The sequence below is a fragment of the Taudactylus pleione genome, unplaced genomic scaffold, assembly GCF_031769625.1.
Source record: "Taudactylus pleione unplaced genomic scaffold, aTauple2 ptg000085l, whole genome shotgun sequence".
Taxonomy (NCBI): domain Eukaryota; kingdom Metazoa; phylum Chordata; class Amphibia; order Anura; family Myobatrachidae; genus Taudactylus; species Taudactylus pleione.
The window spans coordinates 6,755,278-6,775,395 of record NW_028284487.1 but is presented as its reverse complement, the minus strand read 5'-3'; the positions used below and the strand labels follow the sequence as shown (position 1 = coordinate 6,775,395).

Sequence of the window (20,118 nt, the reverse complement as noted above, 5' to 3'; positions counted from 1 at the left end):
GATCAGGTGCTGCAGAGGTCTGGAGTGAAACTGGGCATATTCCACCATGTCGAACACCGACACCATGGAGCCCAGTAACCTCATTGCTGAGTGTAGAGACACCCGGCGGCTGTGCAGACAACTGCGCACCCTCGACTGTAAAGCAGAGATCTTTTCCCCCGTCACAAAGATCCTTTGCTGACCCGAGTCCAATAAGGCTCCGAGGTGCAGAATCCGCCGAGACGGATTAGAGTGGACTTCTGAAGGTTTATTAACCAGCCGTGCCGTTGCAGTAGCGCAATCATCAGGTCCAAGTGGTGCAGAAGGAGCTCCGGAGATCCTGCCACTAATAAAAGGTCGTCCAAGTACGGCAACATGCGGACTCCCTGCAGCCGCAGAGAAGCCGCCATGACCGCCATCACCTTGGTGAACACACGCGGTGCTGTCGCCAGGCCAAAAGGCAACGCCCGAAACTGAAAGTGGTCGCTGCGGATTGCAAACCTGAGGAACTGTTTATGGCGCAAAAGAATAGGGACATGCAGGTAAGCGTCCTGTATGTCCAATGACACCATGTAGTCCCCAGGTTCCAGCGCCAGAATGATGGACCGTAGGGTCTCCATCCGAAACTTCGGCACCCGCAAAGACTTGTTGAGAGCTTTGAGGTTGAGAATCGGACGATACGACCCATTGGGTTTCTGCACCAAAAAAAGATTGGAATAGAAACCCTGGCCCCTCTGGGAGAATGGAACAGGCACTATAACTCCAGCCTGGAGCATAGTGTGCAAGACCTTCCGCAGCTCGGTGGCCTTGTTCCGGTCTGATGGTAGACCCGTGGTGAAGAATCGAGTCGGGGGTCTGTACCGGAAAGAGAGGGCGTACCCGTGGGAGACCACCTCGAGAACCCAAGTGTCTGTCGTGGTGACCGACCAACACCGGGCGAACTGCAGCAGGCGGCCTCCCACTTTGGGATCCCCCAAAGGAAGGCCCGGACCGTCAGGCCGCAGGCTTGTCATCTGGCTTAGGGGCCGGACGTCTGGTACTCCATGCCTGCTTCCGGGGCTTGGCCGATTTCTTAGGACCAGCCTGTCGGGGAAACGACTGTGGTTTGGGCCTGCCCTGGGCCCTATAAGACTGAAAGGACGATGGTCCTGAACCAGAAGGAACAGCGGCCGACGGGAGACATGCCGATTTGGCTGCCGCCAGCGTGGCCACAATCTTGTTCAGATCTGGACCGAAGAGAACTTCTCCGTTAAAGGGCAACGCCTCCAAACCCTTTTTGGAATCAGCGTCCGCCTTCCAGGATCGCAACCACAAGGTGCGACGAGCAGCCACCGCTGCTGAAGAAATTCGAGACACCAGGGTACTAATGTCTAAGGCCGCCTCGTTGATATAAGTGGCTGAATCACGGAGATTACCAATCAACTCCGCCTGTTCAGCCGGAATCGAAGGACGCCTCCAACGAATCCGCCCAGCGCTCCATAGCTCTGGCAACCCAGCAAATAGCCATAGCCGGCCATGCTGCCCCCCCGCAAGGGAATAAGCGGACTTCAGGCAGATCTCCACCTTGCGGTTCGTAGCATCCTTAAGGGAGGACATGGATGGCATTGGTAATGTGGCACTACGGACAAGACGTTTCACATGAGAATCCACCTGTGGAGGGGATTCCCACTTAGCAAAATAATTATCCGCGAACGGATAAGCCACCGCCAGGCGCCTCTGCGGCTGGTATCGCTTGCCAGGCTGTTTCCACGCCTCCTCTAAATGGTCCACCAACTGACCCGAAAGAGGAAAGACTGTGGCGTCACCCTTCACATCCTTAAAAAAGGCATACTTGGATTTAGCCGCTGGGGGAACTTCGTCCTCAATCACCAAGGCTGTGCGGACTGCCCTTCGTCCAGGAATATACACCTTGGACCTAGCGTCAGCGTCCTTAGTATGGAGAGGTTCCTGATCGTAAGGATCCAGAATCTCCCCATCATCAGACGTCCCTTCGTCATCCTCATAAGGAGCCGACAGATGCCACCGGCCGTTTATGTGGCCGCATCACAGCCTCCCCCTGCAACACATCCGACAAGTGCTGTACAGAACTCGTCAGCGAGTTAACCCACGCCGGCTCCTGAGAAACCGGGAGAGGGGAAATAGGGAGACTGCGGGGTACCACCAATTGTCTTGGGAAACCCTGCATGGGTGACGACACCACTGATTGCTGGGACAAACCCATCTGCGTAAACGAGGGCTGCGGAGCTAACTGGCCCACTAAGGTTGTAAGCGCCTGAGCGAAACAAGCCCAGGGCAGCTCCTGTACCGGTGCTGTAACCGTAATAGGCCGCGCCATTGACAAACACTGCCGGCAGAGGCCCTCCGCGCTACCCTCCCCCTCCGCTAAAGGCATTTTACACGTAGTACACTGTAGCCGGTGAGGAAAGTCACTTTCAGACATGATGGTACAAAGTATGTGACCCCTCTCACCAATTGTTTTTTAAAAAGGCGAGAGACCACCCTGCAGCACCGCACCGCAAGGGCTTTAGCAGAAAGAACAGGGACAGTAATAAAGCGGACAGTCAGAAATGGAAAGTACAGGCAGCAGCGCTAGCACAGTCACATACAATGCAAAGAAACTCAATTCCTGCACTAACCAGCGATGATAAATCAACTACACAGACACAGAGTCTGGTAGGACACAGCGCTGCATACACAGACCTGACCACAGCAGAGGAGAGGTATGCGGGGGGACCCAGACCACGATGCCTCCGTCCAGACTTCCAGCAGCGTTCACCATGCGTTCTGGAAGATGGCCGCCGAGGAGCAGAGAGGAGGCTGGCCTGGGGGAGGAGCGCTGCCACAGGGCCAGTCGGCGTGTTGCAGAGAGGGCTGTGTGCAGCGGGGGAGGCGCCGGCTGTGAGGCGGGGAAGGCGCGCTCCCCTGGCATGCATTTAACCCCCGGGACGCCGCAGCGCTACCGCTCTGTTGCGGTCCGCTGTCCCAGGGGGGTAGTGGAAGCGCAGGTTATATACCTGGCTCCACGCTGCAGCCAGTCCCCAGGGAGCCCCCTGCCTGGGGACTTTGGACCATGTAACAGCGGGGACCCACCGCGGGACCTCGCTGCTTACCTTGCTGTCCCCCTTGATTCCGGCCATGGTCCGGAACATCTGGGGTCACCGCTAGCGGTGACCCCAGATGCTCACCAGCATCCCCGGATCGGTACCAGCGTTCTGGTACCGGCGGGGGTGTAGGGAAGACAGCATGGACGTCAGGACTGACTGTCCATGCTGTACATCCAGATGTGCAGCCACAGCTGCATGCAGAAAACTTCAGGGGCTCTTCTTAGCCCCCACTTCAACAGGTGCACCCAACTCCGGCCGGGCACCAAACTAAACTGAGGTGCCTTGGCTCGGGGTCGGGGTATAGGAGGGGGACCCTAGTGCATCCTGGGAGGCTGAAAGCTTAACTCTATGGTGCCCGATGACTGACGTCACACCTATACCCCAAGGTATCCTGTGGATACCCTATGAACCCTGAAGTAGAAATATTAAGTGCGGAGATGATGACTCAAAGGGGGATGTCCAATTAGCCCAGATATATTTTCTGTTTTTTCGGCGATAATCCCCGTTTTTCTTATCCTGGTAACCTATTTGTTCGGCCAAACAATAAACCACATAGGAACACTGCACTTTTTGGGGATAATTTTTCAGGACACATCAGATCCTGAAAAAAAAGCTCTGATAAGTGCCGGCGTCGGGCGGATTTTGGGGCCCTGGGGGACAATGTTTGGGGCCAATTGGATACCCCCCAAAGGAATCTGTCTGCTGCCAAATGGAGGATTAAGGAGGAGCTATTCTTGGCATGAGGAGGGAACTGGTGGAATGAACTAATATGTATAGAAAACCTCCGCAGATAGGATTTGACTTCCTAGTGGTCCAGCAACGCAAAGAGAACTGCCAGGCAGCCTACACACCTGCAGGCTGTCTTCTCAATGCATCTAGGCTCTGGATGCTGTACAGGTGTTGAGGTTGACTGCAAGCCAATTACATGGCCAATCCAAACAGGACTGGGCAGGAATTACATTTAGTATAGGAGAAGGTGTAGGAACAAGCTGAGCAGCTGTCCCATCATACCGGGTACAGAGAAATTCAGTAGGGGAAAAGCAAGGGACTCCAAATAGGTTCCATAGTTCGAAGACTACCTAAAAATGTGTTGCAGAAATGTAGATGCTCTCCCATTACATAACATGTAGCAAATAAGAGTACTGGGCATTTTGCTCAGTACTCTATTGGCACATAATCTCTAATAGAATTTGTTTTATAAAATAAACTAGCAAAATGTAAACTAAATATAAAGGGATAAAACCTTAGGGCATCTACCTGTCTGGTATATATCAACATTATATGTGCCAGAGTATATCCTGTCAACCAGCTGTGTGTGTGTTAGTCTAACATTTTTCTGTTCTATTCCTTTGGCCAGCACTACCATTGCTCACCTGTCACTCGAGTATTTATCTGTACAAATGATTTGCGTTCCTCTTTTCTCAGTATGACAATGTCACGCAGGGTGAGAAACTTGTATGGCTCAGAGTCTGTGACTTCAGAGTAACCATCATACATCTCACGAGCCCTTTCTACATCTGCTGTGGATTTATATACCTGTGGAAAGAGAGGAGGCAATTTGGGAGGGGGAGAAGAAATAATGTGGGAAGGGATGACACGATGCTTTAAAATAGCAAAGCACAACAAACAGTGAAGAAGAAAAGTTAGATGAAGGTAGTGATCATATAAAGATCCATGGTACTCTACTCCTTGTTGTATACATACCTGCAAGCGCTGTAAGAAGCGCTGGATTGCTGGTCGGCCCACACTCAGAATCTTGTTCCGGTCTAGTGTCACTTGTGCATCTGGACGTCCGTCAGCTCCGACTTTTTGTGTGACGGTGACAAAGTTCTCTTTAGCCTCTAAGAGGACTCGGAGAATGACAAAACGAGCCTGCATGTGAGCCTGTGTTAAAGATAAATTGTTTTATCATTTTTTCTAGTACAACAGAATGACACAAGTTAAAAACATACATATATCCTGAACTATTTCACCAAGAAAAGCAACCGCACCACTGTCTTTTAATCAATTTTACAGTACCAAATTATTTATCTATTTCTGTCCTTTAATTTTTTTAATTTTTTTTTTTTTTAAATGGTTAATACAATACAAATCATGTGAGCATGAAGTACAACAACAAAATAGACCAGTTTTGAAGAGTTGCCTAAACTTTAAAGGCACTCAGGAACTAACAATATGGGTCTACTGAATTTAAAAGCCATGTTTCGAAGACAAGTGTGATCCTTCTCAAGCTGAACAAAAAAGGATTTTTCTACTCACCATAAAACAAATTTCTCGTAAACCATCTTGGGGACACTGCAAGACTCTGAATATAGAGGATGAACTAGAGCTAGGCATCCCCTTTAGCAGGATAGGTGAGTGAATCCACCACTCCAGCAATAGGCAGGTTTCAGAATAAAAGCAAAAAGCTTTCCAAACGAATATTTGCCTTGGACCATCATCGTGTCAGGATCAGAGACTGAAGGTCTTGAATAGAACTGAGCAACCGGCCTCAAAGGAGGCCACATCTTTGCCATCAATTACATGTAGAGGAGAAAATACACCAGTCAGTCTCACCAGAGACCCCCCCTATACTGTAGAGTCAGAAACTTGGAAACAGGAATGAAGATCCTTGTGCACACTATGATAAATACTAGGCCCAAAAAGATCATACTCTGGGCCAAAACCAACATGGATTTTTGGACATTTAATACCGAACCGCAAGTCTCAAAAGGAGAAATAACCATGGTTAGGTGATGCAGAAGCATGGACTCCGAAGCGGCCCTCACCAGCAGAGTGGGGAATGACTGTGATGACTTGTTTTCAAACCAAATTTCCCTTTTCTTCTTCTACTTCAGGGTCTATAGGGTTCCACAGGGAGACAATGGGGTGTAGGTGGGACTTGGAGGACCGGACACCAACAGCAAAGCTTTTTTATCCCAGGATGCTCTGGTCCTTCCCCCTATACCCCGCCCACAGCCTAAAGGCAACTCAGTTTTGTTGGTGTACGGCAGGAGCTGGAACACCGTTTTATCAGTAGTGCATTAAACAGCCCAAGTTTATTAACTTTCATTTATTTTTCTACTGAGCAGTAGCGCAAGGCAGTCCTTTGAACACCTGCACTGCTGCTCCATCACCCCTCTGCGGCGCCGTGACACTAGCCTCGGCTAGGTACTCTCGACGGGGCCCTGAGGAAGACCTAGATAGCAAGGCTCCTCGGACCCCAGACTGTAGCCGGAACTCAAGGGGACAGGTAAGGCGGAACCCCGCTGGCGGGGACCCATGTTTAATGCACATTCTTGCCTCCGGTTTCAGGAGACAGACTGGACACGCCGATGTGGACACCGATTCGTCCGGGACTCCACTAGACCATAAGGGCATTACAAGCACTGGTGCATGGCAATTTATAGCCAGGGAACCTGGTGGCTAATGATAGCATAGGGGAGAAGGCGCTTTCCCTGCAGCCCCTCCCCAAGCTCAGGGCGCCATTCCACTGAGGTCTTGCTGCTCCCTGAGCTGCTCCTCCCTCACCCTCCGCTCCCTCTGAGACTCACGGCAGCCATTTTTTGCATTCAGGTCTCTGGAAATGCTGGGTTCAGTTCCTTGTATACCCTCCCAAGGGCCAGGTTTATACAGTGCTATATCCTACCAGCCACTGCGGTCTGTGTAGTTGATTTTAGTGCCCACTGCAGTTATAATTGTATATTTTGCATTTGTATGCGACTTCTACTATAACCCTGGCATACTAAGGTATAGGGGGTTCATTGTACCTCACATCTCCCTACATATGTGAGGGCTATCACATAATATATAATCGCAGTTGCGCACTACATTGCCATATTACACATACATCTGGGTTGCCCACTGCACTGCCAGATTGTGTGTTACAGTATTCTTGTAGCTACTGTATGTCTGGCAGTGGCAAGAATAACAAGCATCCTGCTGCTCCCACTCTGGTGTCTTGCAAGTACTGCTCAGCAGGCTTAGCTTCAGAGACCTCATTCAGGATGGTCTTTGTGCATCTTGTTATACTGCCCCGGGCCCATCAGCCCCGTTGTCCTCTACTCAGGACCCACCCTGGGTTACTTTTTCACAGGTGATGGCAAAAACTGCAGACCACCTATCAGTCCCTGTGGTAGCTCCCCCTATGGGATGGCCACAGCAGGTACACCCTGCAAATCCTTTGCCTCCCCCATGGGTAGACGTACTTTCTACCTTAGTGCAGATACCTCTACTGCCTTTCAACAAATGCTGCAAAAGGAGAGACCCCTACCTAGTAAACCTACTAAGCGCGTGCTGTGTTATCTTCCCAGTCCACCCAGTTAGCATATTCTTTATTAACTTCTGGGGAGGCAGAAGCCCAGCCTTCTCTTACTCTGACTCCCCCTCAGGAGACTAGGAACTCCCCTTTAAATTGAATATACCTGCACTTGTGAGAGCTGTAAAATCTATTTTTCAAATAGAAGAGACAAAACCCGCTCCTAAGGCAATAGAGCCAGTATTTAAACGACAAGAGGTAGTTTTACCAGGAGTTTCCTCACTCTGATCAGCTATCTGATCATATGAGTGAGGCATGGAATATTCCCAGTAAAAGATTTACGGTGATAAGGTACCAGCCAATCAGCTCTTAACGGTCATGTCACAGGCTGTGTTTGAAAAATGACAGTTAGGAGCTGATTGGCTGGTACCTTTTCACCTTTCACTTTATCTCCTAACAGCTTAGTAAATAGACCCCTGTATGTTTAAATTCCTTTTAACCTCTTCCCGCTACTGATTGCACTAAATGGGAAGTTCCCCCCCAGCAGTGGATTCCCATGTGACAAGTCTGATCAAGAATGCTACCTTACCCATCTATACTGCAACCTCCTTAAAGGAGACTATGGATAGAAGGATGGACGCTTGTATAAAATCTATATACTCTCTTACAGGAGCTATTACCCGTCCTGCTAGGGCTACAGCCTGGGTGGCTAAAGCCATTGAGAGTTAGGCAGAGGCCCTAGAAGAAACATTTACCTCTGATGCTTTGAGGGAACAGCTGTCCTACATTTCTCACATTAGAGATGCAGCCTCCTATTTGGGTGAAGTAGCTCTGGATATGGCTCTCCTAGCTTCCAAGGCATCTGCCACTTCTGTAGTAACCCACCGTATTGTTTGGCTCCGCTTATGGAAGACAGATTTGGACTCTAAAAAGGCAGTGGATTTTCTGCCTTATTCTGGAGATATCCTGTTTGGCCCAGAATTAGACAAAATTGTGACTACCTTGGCAGCTTACAAGACGGCGTTCCTTCCCTCGACATATAATGCAAAGCCTCGGATGTCATCCTTTTGCCCTCAAGGAAAAGCTAGTGGTCAGTCCTTTCCAAGGCATCAGGCATCAACTAAGGCCTCCAAGCCTAAGCCCAAACAGACCTGGGCGACTAGACGTCCACCTACCAAGTCTGAGGACAAGTTTTCGGCCTGACGGGGCGGGCCTCTCCCTGGGGGCTCCCAGGGTGGGAGGCAGACTTCTTCAATTCGCCCAGTTCTGGCATCAGACCACATCAAACGCCTGGGTAAGAGAAGTGGTCTCCCACGTATATTGCCCTCTCCTTCCAGAGGCGATCCCTCCAGCAGTTCTTTTGAACATCGGACCCAAGCAAAGCCTTGCTGCTCCAGCAGGCCATTCAGTCCTTACTGCTCTCGTGAGTAATAATTCCAGGTCCCCTCCTCACAGCGAGGCAAGGGCTATTATTCTACCCTTTTCTTAGTTCAGAAGCCCAACGGGTCTCATCGGCCTATCCTCAAGTCTCTGAAAAAGTTTTTCAGGGTGCCCAGGTTTCGTATGGAAACCCTCCGCTCTATTATCCTGGCTATGGAGCCTGGGGACTTTATGGTGTCTCTGGACATTCAGGACGCTTATCTACATGTACCTATAGCACCTTCTCATCAACAATAGCTCTGGTTTGCTATACTACAGCAACATTACCAATGTCAGGCTCTACCTTTTGGCCTTTCAACGGGTCCTTGGGTCTTTACCAAGATCATAGCAGTTATGGCGGTCTATCTTCATAGTCAAGGGATCAGACTGCTTCCATATTTAGACAATCTCTTGCTGTTGGCCAGCTCCCCAGAAATTCTTCACAGTCATCTACAGATAACCATTGCCTTTCTACAAACGCACGGTTGGCTGATCAACTGGAAAGAAGTCTTCCTTGACACCTTCTCAAAGAATGGTACATCTGGGAGCCCTCAGGACTCCCATGTTCAGAGAATCTAATGACAGAAAAACATCTATGTATTGCAGCACTGGGTGCGCAGACTACTATACAGTCGCCGAGTGTCAATTCACTCAGAAATGCAGACTCTGGGATCCATGGTGTCCACTTTCAACATGGTGGAGTTCGCTCAGTTTCAATCCAGGCACCTACAACATCTGATCCTCTCCAGTTGGAACGGCCAGCCTCACCTGCTCAGATCCCAGATGATGAGCCTCTCCTCGGAGGTTCGCCTGTCCCTAGCCTGGTGGCTACAGACGTTCCACATGAACAAGCAACACTCCTTTTGGATACCAGACTGGGTATTACTAACCACGGATGCAAGCCTCCGCGGGTGTGGAGCAGTGACCGGCCAGCACTCCTTCCAGGGACGCTACACTCCAGTCGAGGCAGTCTTGCCAATCACATCCTAGAACTCCAAGCCACCTACAGAGCTCTCACTCTGGCTCAGGATATTCTTTAGAGCAGGCTAGTACAAGTACAGTGCTACAACGCCACAACAGTGGCTTACCTCAATCACCAAGTCAGGCAGCAATGGCAGAAGTGTCCCGCATTCTCACATGGACCGAACTTCATATCTGCAGTGTTCATCCCAGGAATTCTCAATTGGGAAGCGGATTTCCTCAGCTGTGACGTGATGTGCATGCAGGACAGTGGGCTCTACATCCAGAAGTCTTTCAGTTTCTGGTGGAAAAATGGGGTCTACCAGATGTGGATCTTATGGCCTCAAGTCACAACCACAAACTTCCAGTGTATGGAGCGAGGACAAGGAACCCCAATGCGGCCTTTGTGGACGATTTATCTGTGAGGTGGACCTACCAGTTGGCATACCTCTTTCCTCCAATATCCCTTCTTCATCGAGTTCTTCGGAAATTCAAACAGGAAGGGGGCACAGTCCTGTTGGTAGCTCCAGCTTGGTACTCAGACCTGCAGAGTCTAACCATAGACGTTCCTCTTCAACTTCCTCTATGACCAGACCTGTCATCTCAGGGTCCCCACCTACATCCGGACCTGGCCCGCCTGTCTTTAACGGCTTGGCACTTGAGACATCCCTCCTAAGGTCTAAGGAATTTTCTAGCTCTGTGGTCCAGACCATGATCAGCGCTCCTAAACCGGCCTCTGCCAGGATTTATAACCGGGTATGGAATAAATATTTCCAGTGGTGTGCCCCTAGAAACTATGACCCTCAAGTTTTTAAGGTTTCTAAAATACTTGCCTTTCTTCAGGCTGGATTGGATCTTGGACTCCGCCTAGCATCTCTAAAGGTGCACGTTTCTGCTCTGTCCATCTGGTTTCAGCGCAGAATTGCTACTCTACCAGATGTTCACTCCTTCCTGCAGGGTGTTCTACATATATAACTTCCCTTTGTCCCTCCTATGGCTCTGTGGGATTTGTCAGTGGTACCAGTCTTCCTTCTCTCCTATCCTGCTCCTGCTTTGGGCTTGTTAACAAAACTGAGTGGCCCTCAGGTTGTGGACAGGGTAAAGGGGGAAGGACCGGAGCATCCTGGGATTGAAAAGCTTTGCTGTTGGTGTCCGGTCCTCCAGGTCCCACCTACACCCCATTGTCTCCCTGTAGACCATATGCACTTCGAAAAAGAGAGTTAACAACGGTAAGTTTTACCGTAACTTTCCTTATTCCATGGCAGCTATGATGATCAGATGGATTCCATCTTGAACTTCTCCACTTGCAGTGAGTCTTCAGCTACTTAAGGTTTAGGATTGGCCTAAAAGAAAGGTCCAATATTCTTACCAGGAAAAAGTTTGAGTAGAACCCCAAACCTCATAGTGAATCTGGAACTGGCAGGATGTCCTCTGCCCCAGGAGAAACTGAACTGCGTCTTTTAAAGTGGTCCTCCGGACAAAGCTGTTTTGGTGTGGGGGTAGCAAACAGACGGCTGGGAGGGCAAACCCACTAGGTCCAAAATGTACCATTTGCAAAAAAAAACCCACATGTCCCCCAAAAAGATGATCCCGTACCAGAAATGATTGGTGATCATGATGCCAGACTGTCATCTAGAGGGCAGAAGCTCTTCCTCACCCTGGAAATGAAAGGGACAAAAAAAATTTGGCTGAAATTTTGGATTTGGAGCAGAAGCTAGGAGGTAAGAACTCTTGCCAGGTCAATAATTTGGTATAACTCCAAAAAAGGAAACTGCTTCCAAAATCCTTTCGTATTCTAGTTCAGCCCACAAACTGAGCCAGATAGCCTTCCTGGCAGAAAGAGCCAAGGCCAAAATCAAGAAGAGTAGAGCTAGCATCAAGGGAGGTGCCTCGTAGATGCACACTTAATCTGGTCCATTAATGGGAGAATATTGGCCTGAGAAACTTTGATAGCCATCGGCCATCTGGTCAGGAAAAGACTCATTTACCTTGCTGCCTTCTTTAACCATTAAGATAACCTTGAGGTTATACTCACTTCCAGTCGGTGCCCTCTTTAAAGGTTTCTGCATTTGTGATGGGAACGACCGTCAATTTGGACAGTCATGCTATGGAGGCATCCACCTTAGGGCGTAACCTCCCAAGGTACGTGTCCTTTTTAGCATTGGTTAGATAGACTTGAATCTGTGAGGTACCTGAAACTTCTGGTGCAGAAGTAGCCAGGTCTCGCCTAAACCTTTAAAGAATGATAAAATTATGAAAAGGCAATTCTTATTTTTTTTTACATTTAAATAAGGTAGAAAAGTCCAAGGCCAAAGGGGCCTCCTACTGTATATTGAGAATCTGATGGACCACCAGAGCCAACTCTTCAACACCTTGGCTGGTAGCAACATTTTCTTTCCAACCAGACTGATTTTCCTATTCAACATCTGAAACCTCCCTGTCATTCTGTGAGGAATCTGTTTGAATTCAATCTCCCCAGAATAGACCCGATGCTTCCGGGGATGAGAAGCTGGCGGAGATTTAAAAAAAATATATCTAGGGAATAACACCACCTTAAATAAACCACTTTCAATATTAGCCACTGTGGTTCCGGCAAAGGACCTGCTGACACCACCTGAGGGAACGGTAGAGGAATGGGATGCTAGAGGCACAGCCTTGGCAGCAGGCGGAGTTATGTCACTTACTCAGACAAATGTATCACTGATAAGTACAGCAATAATGGAAGCATAGACAGAGTCCCGTGGGAACCACAGGTTGGCGGTCTAGTCACAAATTAAATTTTGGCATCTTTGTAGCATGTGCTTTGCACTGCCTGTTTCCTTAGAGAGGTAGTACATTGCCATCGACAAAGGCTGTACTGCCAAGTGTGTGCCTGACATTCTCATCTCTTCCTGCACTAACCCTCCATTCAAATCCTCCTCCTCTGGGAAACCTGAATGAGTAGGGTCTTCTTATGTCCAGACTCCATTCCTCCTTCATTTCCCCCCCTACACACACACACACACACACACACACACACACACACACACACACGTTTGTCTCATCTTCTGTCTGTCTCTCTGCTACCCCTCTGTGTGTGTCAGTCACCATCTTTGTATTATTCTCTCCTTCTCCATTATTCTCCCTGTCTCCCTATGTGGCCCCCCTGTCCTCCCTTTGTGTATAGGTCTCCCATTGTACCCCTACCGCATCTGTTTCCCCACCTTTTTCTCCCATCTGCTCCCACAAGCCACTGTCGACTCTTCTCAATGTCATCCACTTTTCCCCTCTTAATTTTCTTTCCTGCTCTTCCTGTCAATGTGATGAGCAAAACCAGCGCTGGTACATGCACAAACAGAAGTGGAAAAGACATGAAAAATGCCGAGACTGTAGCATGCAGTTATTTATGAAAGCTTGAGAACGTTTGCCATAACCCAATCAAGCAGAGAACAAACAGGATGCCATTTCTGATTTTCTGAAAACTACTATGCAGTCCTCTTAGAGGAAAGTAGGGTCCCTGAAGACACTGTTCTAGCAGTCCAGACACCCATCTGGGAGTCCTGCTGGAGGGAGTGGATTGTGGCTAAACAGACACCGGTACCAATGCAGTTCCCAAATTCTAGCGGAGCCATAAAAGATGACCATCAGCATATTCAATGTAGAAAATCACAACAAATACAAAATTAATAAAATTGCTGCACAGCAGCAGAAACTTTCCAGCTCCTAAGGGACTTAAATTAAAACAGAGTTCCTGGAGGTAGGACATAGAGAAGGGGGAGCTTCACTCTAAGTTAACTAGTTAAGTGTCTTGCTTCTAGCCACCCTATATATCCAGAGTCCTGCAGTATATCCAGATCACATTCAAGAGAAACTATAAATAGCAGAGTTGGTGCATCTCCAGCAACCAGAAAAAGACATTATATTGAGACTATCGATCTAACTAGGTATAAACAGTAGCTATATGGCAGACTCTAGTCTGCCAATTAGTGTCAGTAAAAGTGTCGGTCAAACGTAACAGCGCATTAAATGGTGATACTAGCAGGGATAGGTTATACAATATAACAGAATATTGGACACCTAGATAGGACCAATCAAAGACCAATCCTTTCCAGTCTGCTAATCACAGGAAACTATTCTATAAAAGTTATTGTGTAATATAAAATAAAAGATAGCAAGGTATATGAAAAACCACCAGAGCCACTGGAAATATTTATTAAAAAAATTTACAGTATTTTCAAATAAATGCATAATTCTGGAGACAAGTAATATATATATATATATATATATATATATATATATATATATATATATATATATATATATATGAGTAAAAGAATATCACCAAGTCTGGGAGAAAGTATAGTGGTCTATTAAAATGAAATATCAGTCAAACAAAAACTAAACTACATAAAAAATGTAAGTTACATTCTTAAATATTCAATATTTATATCACTGTCAGCGAGTAGGACTAATGCTGCATAAAGCAACCCCAAGACAATCTAACAGAGAGAGAGGTGTGTGACATAGATATAATGTTTATAAGAGTTTTTCTATCAGTGATTCCCAAACTTAAACAGTTCACGGCACCCTTGGGCCCCCATTATTTATTTCATGACACCCATGGGGGGAGATTGAATTAGCGATCACTGCTAACACAACCTCAGTCATCCAGTATGAAATCTATGCTCATATCACATAAGATAGAATTAAAAAATGAGCTAGTTTTTCCTACCGTAATAAACTGGAACTTCCCACTTACATCAATCCCCCAGAAAAAAAGATAGGGTGAACAGATGCTATCGGGGACAATTGGACGCATACACCTAAAAGTCGACAGACACAGTTTCACATTTAAAATTGGAGACAGAGAGGCTAACACAAAGGGGTGATAGACACGCAGGGGGAGCAGAAACACACACAGTGGATATGAGAAACATAGGAGTGGACCACGGGAGAAGGGACACTGTTTATTTTGAATTCTGCCGGGAGGCTCCATCACCCAAGGTGTATTGGCATTAAATCATCAGTGCTAATTAACCTACCTCACTTTGCCGCACAAATAGGTAGGATAAAGAGAATAGGGCAGGACAGCACAGCCACGCAAGTAGCACAGCCTGTGTAAATAGCTGCACGCTGCCCCTTCAAGGCTAAACATGCTGACACAAATGACTTGATTTGAGACTGGATGACCAGTGACACCCCTGGGAGTGCATCACCCAGTTTGGGAACCACTGACATATGGTATATTAATGCAAGGCTTGTGACTTCTGAAAATTAAAGTTATAGAACATAAAGTTAAATAAAAATGTTAAATATAAATAAAATCAAGACCAATTTTGAACTAGGCTTATTGGATAGATCCAGCAGGAGTATTCAATAAAATTGAAAAGCATAACATACAGTCAAAGTAATGCACAACCACCCCCTAGAACTGCTGGGATATCTGAAACAAAATATATGCTAACCCGACTACAACTAATTAAAGGGACCTCTATAAAAGCAAGATTTTGGTTATTACTTGATATATCTTTTTGTTTTTTTAATCCATTAGGGACACTGGCGAAAACATGGGGCATAGCAGGTGCATGGGGCATAGCAGGTGCTGGGCACTGAAAAGTTAAAACTTTGACAGCTCAGGCTTCTCTCCCCCCCTCCCCCCTATAGCTCAGGCTTCTCCTCCCCCCCCCTATAGCTCAGGCTTCTCCCCACCCTGCCCAGGGCAGGCAGTTTTTTAGCAAAAGCCCAAAGGACAAAGAGAAAAAAAATAAAAATCAGGCACACCAATACACACACTGGAGGGTAAGTGAACTTGGAGCTCCACAACCCGCAACACAACAGCCAAACCAAGTGTGGAGCATAAGTAAGGGAGTCCAGTGTCTTCCGTGGCCTCAGAGAAAGATTACCAGGTAAGAACCGAAATCTTGTTTTCTCTAAAAGCCAAAAGGGAACCCTGGAGAAACCATGGGGATGCCCAATGGTCTGTCCACTAAGGGAGGGAATGCTCCTGTGCTGTGTATAGGACCCTTCACCCAAAACCAGCATCCCTGGAGGCAAAGGTATCAAGATGATAGAATCTGATCAAATGTGTGTGTTGAGGAGCAGGTGGCGGCCCTGCAAAGCTGCTCCTCCAAATCAAAACCCGAGCCATCCAGGTGGTCCTCTGAAAGCGGGTCGATAGGGCTCTCACAGATTCCACAAATGGAAGGCCAGCCAAAGAATAAGTCTGACAAATTACTTCCTTGATCCAACGTGCGATCATCTGCTTGGAAGTAAGTCAACTCTGCCTAACAACAGAATAAAAGCACAGACAGAGTCCATGCAACAAACTACCTGAGAACGGTCTACGTAAATATCCAAAAGTTACTAAGGATGACAGAGGGTCCCCTTAATCTCATGCAGAAAAAGATGGGACCACAATCTCTTGATTTATATGAAAACGAGAAACAACTTTAGGAAGAAAAGTCAGAGTAGTCCGCAGAACTGTCCGGTCCTAGAGAACTATCAGGAAAGGATATCTGTAAAACAACACACTTAACTCTGAGATGTGTTGAGCTGAAGATATGGCCAGAAGAAAGTCCAAAGTCTCAATGGATGGCTGAAGAGCCCTGAGACCAAAACTAAATCCCAAAGCGTCACCGGAGAAATAAAAGGTGACTGGATGTGAAGTACTCCCTGCAGAAAAAAAAAGTCCGGAAGGACAGGAGGACCGCAATACATCTCTGAAAATAAACGGATGGCCGAAAGCTAAACCTTCAGAAAAAAACAGACAAAAGGCCCATATCCAACCCTGATTTGTAGAAAAGACAGAATACTGGAGACAAAACACTTCTGAAAAGCACACCAGGCAAAGTAGGCTATCCACGCTCTGTGGTAGGCCGGCTTCCTGGCACAGAGCATATTCTGCAAAACAGTATTTGAGAACACTCGGGCCTTCAAGAGGGTTGTCTCAACAGTCACCCTGTCAAAGCCAGCCAAGGAAGAACCTGGTGGACCAACGGTCATTGCGGGAGAAGATCCGGTCAGAGGGTCAGGCGCCAAGGGGGAGCTACCAACGCGCTCTTGAGTTTCGCTAGTACATCCTGCGCAGCCAGTGCGGTAGCAACCAGGATTGGATGCTCTGGCTTCCTGCTTTAGCTTGCAGAAGACCAGAGGCAGAAGGGTCATTGGGAAAAAAAAGATACAGGAGAGGAATAGTCCAAGAAACTGACTACGCATCCACCAGAAAAGCTCCCGGATCCTGAGTTCTAGAGCTGTAACAAGCCAGCTTGTGGTTCATACCGGACACCATCAGATCAATAGATGGATGGCCTCTGAGGTCCACCAGTTGCTGAAAGATCTTCGGGTGGAGAGACTATTCTTCTTGATGAATGTCCTGACTGTTTAGGTGGTAGGCCTCCATGGTGTCGACCCCCAGAATGTAGCCCGCCGACAAAGCTGGTAAATGTACCGCCCATTGAAGAGTTCTGCGCACTTAGTGCATGGCACAGAAACTTCTCGTCTCCATGCAACCTTGATGATTTATGTAGGCAACAGCTGTGGCTTTGTCCGATCGAACCTTGACGGGGCACAAATCCCTGTAAATTGCCCAGACATCCAAGATGTTGATAGGAAGCCGTGATTCCTGCAATGTCCAGAAGCCCTGGAAAGTCATTGCGAAAGTAACCAAACTTCAAAGCGAGGCTGGCTTCTATCGCAAGGAGGTTCCATCCCAGAATTAAGAGTGGGAAACAGTTGTCCAAGTGACTATGTGAAGCCACCATAGGACGGATAGACTATTCTTAGATGAGAAAAGGAGAAACGGACTGGATTTGATTATGAGCTCTGTTGCACCTGGCCATACAACTGGAGAGTTCAGGAATGGAACTGCGTAAACTCCACCAAATCAAAAAGGTGGAGATAAAATATGCAGAGGATCCTTAAGCAGAGCTGTACCGAAACCCAATGTAACTGTAGCAGAGACCAAAGCAAGGTCTGGAGAGAAATAATCTTGTCCCGAGGGAGAAAAACCCTCTGTGCCCAAGAGTCCAAAAGGGCCCCCCATGTGTACCAGCCTCTGTGGAGGTATGAGGCTGGACTTGCGCCAATTGAGGAGCCACCCATGAGACTAAAAGATTTAAATCATTAGGGTCAGGTGTTCCTGTAGGATGTCTGCTGATTGGGTTGCCAGGAGATCATTTAGGTAAGACATCACTTTGGTGAAAACTCAAGAAGCCGCTGACAACCTGAACAGCAAAACTTGAAATAAGAAGTGAACTAAGAGGATTGCAAGCATAGGATACACCGATGCCGCTCCCAGATAGGAATGTGTAAGCGCCATTTACATCTAGGTACACTAGAAAATCCTCAGTTTCCAAAGCGTACACGGATATGAATATTCAGTGATTTTAAGTTCAGGATGGGAAGGAAGGAGCCATCCGGCTTTCCTACGAGGAGAGGTTGGAGTAAAAAAAAAAAAAAAAAGAAAAAAAAGGTTGCTCGTTGAGGTATAGGGAAAAATCACTCCAGAGGGGCCAGACGCAACCTAGTAAGGCCACAGCTCTGGTGGGGTCGTGAAACTGACCTGAGGCAAAAAATGCTTTTCAGAAAGCTCCCTTAAGGTCAGAGCATAGCCGCTTTTTGCAATACCTCTCACTCAAGATTCCGAGGTCGTTCTCCACCTTTCTTTGCAAAACAACTGAGTCCAGCCCATCATGTGGCCTATTTTTTCGTGGGCTTGAGAGTAGCCTTCCAGCTGGTCCAGGACTGTCTAGCCTTGGTTCTTTCACCGAAGGAGGAAGAGCTTTGTCCACAAAAAAAAAAAAAAAGAGCTGGAAACAGGGCCGCCCATGAGAATTTAAGGACTGAAGCTGGTGAGCCTTGGGTGACCAGCGTCATCTGGCAAGAATTGTCCATTGTAACAGACAAACAACACTGGTTCAGAACACATCCACGTTCAAAGAAGTACCAGATGCAGGTCAGTGCTGTGTTCTTGAGTTTCCATGGGATATGGCAGCAGAAGACCCACTACAACACCAGAAACAACGCCACACCTGGGCTTGTGATGCCGCTGTTTGGACACTGGAGGACTGGAAACATGTGGTGTGGTCTGATGAGTCACAGTTCCAGTTGTTTCTGGCTGATGGTAGGGTTCAGGTGTGGCCACATTGTTCGCCCGACATGAACCCAATCGGGGATTTATGGGACATGGTAGAGAGGTCCATTGGCACTCAAGATCTTGCACGTATAAACACAGGAAGCTATGGGAAACTATCCAGATGGCATGTGTCAACATCTCTCCAGAGGTCTTCCGTCCACTTGTGGAATAGATACCACGTTGAGTTGTCACACTTCACAGGGCTAGAGTGGGGTCCTACACATCTATCACATGAATTTTTCACTTCAGACACACACATATACAGTACATACACATATATACATGTAAGCCATCATGAGCAGGGTCTTATTAGAGTGTTATGATCGCTATTGCAGCAATGTTAATAAACCATGTACTTATCCTGCATTGTTTTGTACTGTATGTCACTGTTTTCTTGTTTTCCTCATTTGTAAACCGCTGCGGAACCTTTGCTGCGCCATAAATATAAATTTTTATTAGGGCACCTAACACGGGACTGCCAACTCACGGCAGCTTATTGTGAGTGCTTTAATCACTATTTCAGCAATGTGTGTAAGTTGTGTCCTTGTCCTGCACTGTAATGTACTGTAAGTTACTTGTGTCTTGTTCACCTATTAGTTCTATGTACTATGTAAGGCGCTGCGGAACACTTGTGGCGCCATATAAATAAAGGATTATATATATAATATGAGATATGGTAAGAACTTACCCTTGTTATCTCTATTTCTACGAAGTCCATAGGGTTCTACAGGATACCTTGGGGGTATAGGCGTGACGTCAGTCGCTGGGCACCATAGAGTTAAGCTTTTCAGCGTCCCAGGATGCACTAGGGTCCCCCTCCTATACCCCGCCCCCGAGCCAAGGCACCTCAGTTAGTTATCAAGCCATAGGCCGGAGGAGGGGAAGGAAGAGAGAGAAAAAAGATCTGGACACATACAAGAATCACATTCTCACCAGAGGGAGACGGAAAACCGGTGACCAGAGCAAAGCCCATCTGCAGCACAGGTGCGACAGGGCGGGAGTCCTGTGGAACCCTATGGACTTCGTAGAAATAGAGATAACAAGGGTAAGTTCTTACCATATCTCATATTTTCTACTTCAGGGTACATAGGGTATCCACAGGATAACTTGGGGATGTCCCAAAGCAGTATCCTTTAAGGGTGGGGACGCTCCTGTGCAGAAAGGAGAATCCGCCGCCCGAAGGAAGCATTGTGAGAGCCGAAGGTGTCAAACCTGTAATACCTCACGAAGGTATGGACAGAGGACCAGGTAGCAGCCTTGCAGATCTGAACTGCCGAGGCACCACGTCGAGCTGCCCACGAAGGACC

At 47.5% G+C, this 20,118-nt stretch overlaps 1 protein-coding gene across 1 annotated transcript in view; it reads right to left on the bottom strand.

Annotated features, from left to right (window-relative positions):
* Nucleotides 1-20,118, bottom strand: part of DPP3 (dipeptidyl peptidase 3) — an 83,894-nt gene that overhangs the window by 9,217 nt on the left and 54,559 nt on the right. The window contains exons 15-16 of the mRNA XM_088468335.1: nucleotides 4,788-4,967; nucleotides 4,457-4,619 (exon numbers count right to left, since the gene is read on the bottom strand). Of these exons, the coding sequence (XP_088324461.1) occupies nucleotides 4,457-4,619; nucleotides 4,788-4,967 (343 nt within the window). The remainder of the gene's footprint in view (nucleotides 1-4,456; nucleotides 4,620-4,787; nucleotides 4,968-20,118) is intronic.